This window comes from Nilaparvata lugens, chromosome 3, assembly GCF_014356525.2.
Source record: "Nilaparvata lugens isolate BPH chromosome 3, ASM1435652v1, whole genome shotgun sequence".
Taxonomy (NCBI): domain Eukaryota; kingdom Metazoa; phylum Arthropoda; class Insecta; order Hemiptera; family Delphacidae; genus Nilaparvata; species Nilaparvata lugens.
The window spans coordinates 51,824,698-51,830,697 of NC_052506.1; the positions used below are offsets into that span (position 1 = coordinate 51,824,698).

General features: G+C 36.7%; 1 protein-coding gene across 1 annotated transcript in view; it reads left to right on the forward strand.

Moving 5' to 3' along the window:
* Positions 1-3,979, forward strand: part of LOC111051481 — a 36,655-nt gene extending 32,676 nt beyond the window's left edge. Inside the window, exon 13 of the mRNA XM_039423993.1 lies at positions 2,144-3,979. Within this exon, the coding sequence (XP_039279927.1) occupies positions 2,144-3,929 (1,786 nt within the window). The 3' untranslated portion in view covers positions 3,930-3,979. The remainder of the gene's footprint in view (positions 1-2,143) is intronic.
* The last annotated feature ends 2,021 nt before the right edge of the window (positions 3,980-6,000 follow it).

Consider the following 6,000-nt stretch of genomic DNA (forward strand, 5'->3'; position numbering starts at 1 on the left):
TTGGACCTATCTTATTTTTGATCTATATAAATGATCTTCTCGGTATTGAGCTTGAGCATATGGTTCCCTCTATTTATTTGCGAACGATACTGTTGCAGTGTTTCATGGTTCGAGATGGGTTGATACTTGCGAGAGGGCTAACAGTGGCTTAGCTATAGTTAAGGATTGGTTAGACGAGAATCTAGTAGCTATTAATGTTGCCAAGACAAGTCCTTGGCTTGCCAAGCTTCCTGGGGCAAGCTGCTGATAGTTCTTTGAGGTCTGCTGAGAGATGGTTCAACCAAAACAAGTTGCTGCTGAACAAGGACAAGACACAGAAGCTTCTCTGCTCCTTGGGACGGGCTGGTCGAGTGGTTGAAACTGATGTGAAGTTGCTGGGTTTTTCCTTGAATACCAGAATAAGCTGGACAAGTCATATTGTCAATGATTGCTCAAGGCTGTCCAGTGTGCTCTATCTTCTGCGAAAGTTGAAATCAGAAATTGGTGCCAGATACCTGCTAACTGTCTACTATGCCATGTTTCACAGCCATGTCTGTTATGGACTTCACTTGTGGGGTCACTCTGGACGACTTGGTGATGTGCTGCTTCTGCAGAAAAAGGCTGTGTGAGTGCTGACGGGCAGTGACTACATGGCTCATTGCAGACCACTCTTCAAGAGGCTAAAAATGCTTACTGTTGTAAATCAGTACATTCTTGAATGTCTGGTTTGCATCAGAGACAGAGCTAGGAGTGCTGATACTCGTGGTGAGGTACATGGCTATAGAACCCGTCAGACTCACCTCATCAACATGCCAAGATGCCGTTTAGCAAGGACTCAGAGGAGTTATCCTTTCATTGCCTTGAAGATGTTTAATAAGCTGCCAGAGTGGGTCAAGGATAATGGAAGTGATAGACAGTTCCGAGCAGTTTTGAAATCACTCTTGGTGAAGCATCCATTCTATAACCTGAGTGAATTTCTTGATAGTGAGATGACATTTTGAAATTTTTTTGTGACATGTTTTTTAAACCCTGACACAGTCTATCCAGCAGCGCTGGTCAATGACCTAGAATAAAACTAAAACTAAAACTTTATCTGCGGTACACATGTATGGTACACGAAGACAAATTAGAGAACCCCTTGAGGAGTCCCGTCTCAGGACTACTGCAGCTGCAGATCATGCTTTTTTCAGGGGCCCCGTTTATTCAATCAACTTCCTCTATCAATAGTCTCTGCACGAAGCTTTTCTATATTCAAAAATGGTGTCCGTTGTTTTTTGAAATGAGGCAAAATTGAAGATTGATGTATAAGGCCTTCATGTTTACTTATGTATCTCTCTTTTACATCCTAAATGTTCCATTATGGTAAAATTGAGGATTAAATGCATGTGAGTCTTTTCTTTGATGCTTTTTTTCTTTCTATGCATCCTGTTAGTTTTTCTCGCTGTGTCCATTATCATTATTTTGTTTTTATATACGAGATTCATTTAATTTTCAGTGACTCTGAAAGAACAATTTTAATATAATAATGAAGAAAATTATTTTATCCATTTTCTTTTATAAGATTAGATTAGATATAAATAGGTATGATTTTGTTTATACCAGAATAGATTGTAAATTTAGGATTGTTAAAAGAGTTCTTTGTTTATTAAAAATTATTTCTCTTGTTTTGTTTTGTTAAATATTGGTACAAATGTTTACAATATTCATAACAAATAGTGTTAAAATGGAACACAATTGATTCAGTTCATTTTAGTTTTGTTAAAGGATTTTTTAGTTTATTTTGTTGTAGTTAGTTTTTTGTTTTGCTGAATGATATTCCGGTTTGTTTGAATGTGTTCTGGTTTATTGTACTGTAGTCCAAGATAAAATTATTATGTTTTAAGTGACTCATCCCTCAGCACAAGCATTATGCTCAAAGAGGGATGAACCATTAATGTTTCTTTAAGAGCACTTACCTTTCATTATTATATCCTATTTAATTGTTTTAATATTGTATCATTTGTATTTATTTTATCTACACATGGGTTCTGTTTATTTATTATTTTATTATTGAATGTTTAATAATTATGAAATGCGTTCGTGTTTTTGAATGTAATTGTAATGTATTTTATTTTTAATGTTTGAATAAAGCATTTATCTATTTATTATATTATTTAATTGACAGATACCAACTGGCAGTGAACAGAGACAAGAAATCAGAGTTTGAGCCTTTCTATTCGTGGCGGTTCATCGAATGGCAGCCATGCTCGCATCCATGTGGGGGCGGATACCAGGTGGCCGAGCCGGTCTGCGTCGAGGATACCAACGGCATTGTTGACGACTCGTACTGTCCGGACGAGCTGCGACCAACGCCCATCACTCGACTGTGCAACTCGTTTCCGTGCAAGCCGCGCTGGTGGGTCGGGCCCTGGTCAAAGTGCGTCAAACGCGCCAACAAACGCATCAAAACGCGCGCCGTTTTCTGCATCTTCACCCAGGACTCAACCTCGCCAACTTTCCGCATAATCAAAGACTTGCAATGCACCTGCAAACCAAAACCGCAGTGCTCGAAGCTTTGTCACCCTAAAACGGCGTCCCCTGCTCAGAGTCCTTGTCCTGATGAGGAAGACACTCCTTTGCATGCAAAATCTGCATACTATCAACAACAAGAAACTTCTATGGAAGAGAATCGTGATCTGTTTCTGAACAACAAATGGAATGAAAGAATTTCCAACTTTCATTCAAATAATTTAATCAATGACCAACCACCTATACCTTTTGAACAAATACGATCACATGATAATTTAGAAAATATGTCATTGTACATTGAAAATGATGATTTTAGCAATGAACCTAACAATGACTCTCGATTATCCAATCAAATTATTGAAGGCGATTTCTCAAAATTGGATGTCCAATTGAATAATTCCTCACTAGTGCCGATATCAGAAGCTGAATCATTCGGTAATAACTTGGATTTGGGAAGTAATTTAGATGCTATGGAAGGTGATATAGAAGTTCAGAAGAGTTTGGGTGAGATATCTGGAAAAATTAAAAGAAGTTTCAAATCTACGAACAACAAAGCAGAATCTTCAAATGACAATGAAATATTTGATGAGTTTTTTCTTGATGCTACCGATAATAATAGCGAGTCAAAAGTGTCAAGCTCTGTGAAAGATTCTTTAGAACATATCACAAAATCTGCTATCCATGGTCATTCCACCGCATTTGAGGAACAAAAAATTGATAATAGTCAGAAACATGTGAGGAATAAACCTGAAATCACCAATGCAAGTGGAGTGGTGAATTCTCATCTGAAGAGCAAAGAAGTAAAGAAATTGACACAAACACCCACAGGAACGTTGTACGGCTTACTGTTGACTAATAAACTAGGAGAACCACCCACTTTGAAAGTTTCAAAGTCTCTATCAAATGCTGATTCGCCCAGAGAAAACATGACGGCTCTTTCCAATCGAATCAAGCTTGTGGAAGACAACAAGAAAAACAGAACTGAGGAGAGAGAATTGAGCCCATCCGAGTTGGCCGAGCGTGTAGCTTCAAAAGTGAAGCAGAAGATGGAGGCCCAAGAGCGTCCTTGCAAGACCCCCTGCACTGAACGGGCAACATTCGCAACGGGCCCCACTTGCAAAGTTAGAACTACCACTTGTCGACATCCAGACCTCTGTTTCCCTACAGCAGCACCCGACACACCTAAAAAAATTTGCCACGAAATTATCGAGAACGATCTCTCGTCTTTTGTACTGATCCGCGCTCCCATTGCATGCGAACGCTCCATAAATGCGTTCAATGACGGCCTGTACGAGGGCGATGGATTGCTTAGCCTTTTGCCTGTCGTCAATGAAACTTGTCCTATTTTTCTGAAAGGTGACGCTGCTATCAAATATCTGGAGGATAGCCGTAGATGCTTCTCTGGACCAATTCAGCAAAATCATCTACTAACCCTAGTATAATAGAAATTATTTGGCTGTATGTAATGAAAATTAAATAATTTTGAAAGTGTGTTCATCTTCTATATAATAAGAGAGAGTAGAGTTGTGTTTGTTCGTGTGTTCGTTTGTTTGCATCAAAACATGTCAACTTGTGGATTGCATACTGGAAAAACGGGAATGATTTGGATCACCAAATTTTGCACATTTATTCTAAAAATTGATATTTTTTGAATCTCGTGCACCTGGAAGCCCAAATTTTAATTTTCCTTCTAGATTTTTCAGAATTATACCCGGTTTCTCAGTCGTTCCATAAACTGTTTATCCATTCAATAACTTTATTGAATCGATAAACATGAGAAATGCGTTTCTAGAACGCTCCATAAACTTATTGAATCCTTAAATCTCTCGATAAACACTATATGCCTGATTTCTAAGTCGTTCCATAAGCTGTTTATCCATTCAATAACTTTATTGAACCGATAAGTATGAGAAATGCGTTTCTAGAACGCTCCTTAAACTTATTGAATCCATAAATCTATCGATAAACTATAGTGCCAAAATCCAGCCTATAAATATTTATGGAATGGATAAATTTCTCAAATTTTGGTTGCAATCAAAAAATTAAGTTAGAAAAATTAAATTACAAAATAAAATTAAAATTAGTGTAGATCACCAGTATTTTAAAAACAAAACAGAATCAAAGTTGCACTATATTTAGCATTGATGATACCGTAGCCCTCATTTGGTGTCAGCCATCTTGTTTTGGAGACATGAGCCAAAAGGTGTCAGTACCGTACCGTAGGAAATTACCTCACAAGTCACAACAGGAAGCATGGAATAAACATCCAAGATTTGGTTGGTTACCATGGTTGGTTACCATAGTAACCATGTATAAAGTTTGTTTACGAAAGTGCTAGTTTGGGATCATGCCATGTTGCCAGATTCATTGAGCAGATAAATCATTCCATAGCTATGGATTCCATAAAATATGTTTGAGAAACCAATGAAAATTTATTGATTGGATAAAGTTATTGAATCAATAGCTATAGCGAATAGCGTTGTTTCTTCTTCTTCTTTGGCTACCGTACGCATAAAGCCTTGTACACACGTCCGTACAGATTCGCGCGAACAATCGTATGTACATATGCCTCAACATTCACTATACGTCCTTGTGGACGCGATCCACTTATGCCTCAGCATTCAAAAAGCTAACTGATTTGCAGACGACACGAAGACATGGTCAATGTAGATTTTTCACAACATGACAACAATGGCGTCATTCGATCATTGAAGATAGTTATCACAAATTGCAGCAGTATCATTTTATTTCAATGACTTATATAATAGAATAAAAAATAAATTGCAGCAGTATCATTTTATTTCAATGACTTATATAATAAAATAAAAAATAAAACTTGACAAACGATGTTGGTGGGTTGAACGATTGTAGGTTGAAGTAAGGAAATAAATTGCTACATGACATAATATTGACAATTCAATCTTTCTTAGGTTGTCAAAACATTATGTTGTTAATATACTGAATCTAATTCAACTAGTTATCTAAACAAAAATGATATCATCATGAGGGGAGCAATAACTCCACAAGAACGATTGGCTCTAACTTTGAGATTCTTGGCATTAGGCGATTCATTTGTTGGTTTCCAATATCTATTCAGAATCTCAAAAAAAGAAAAATTCTACAATAATTCCAGAAGTTTTGATGACCTAATCAAAGCACTTAACACTGTCTCACAAAATTGACAGTCTTCTTTAAGAAAATTAGCCATAAATTGAATCAAATACTAAATTGCTGCCCATTTTAAACTAACTATGCTCATACACATGACAAAACAAGATTCTCCAAAAGATTACATTCAAGATTTACCTTCAAGGGAATACTAGTTCAAAGTTTGTATAAATCTCTCTATAGATAGCCTAGCTATCTAAAATGTATAATATCATATTGAAGATTACAATTTTAATTAACAACTCTGATTGATAACATGAAACAAACACAAGATGATTTGATAGCCACAGTAAAATAATATTTGAGCTATAGGTACTTTCTTGTAGGAACCCTGTAGAGAAGCTT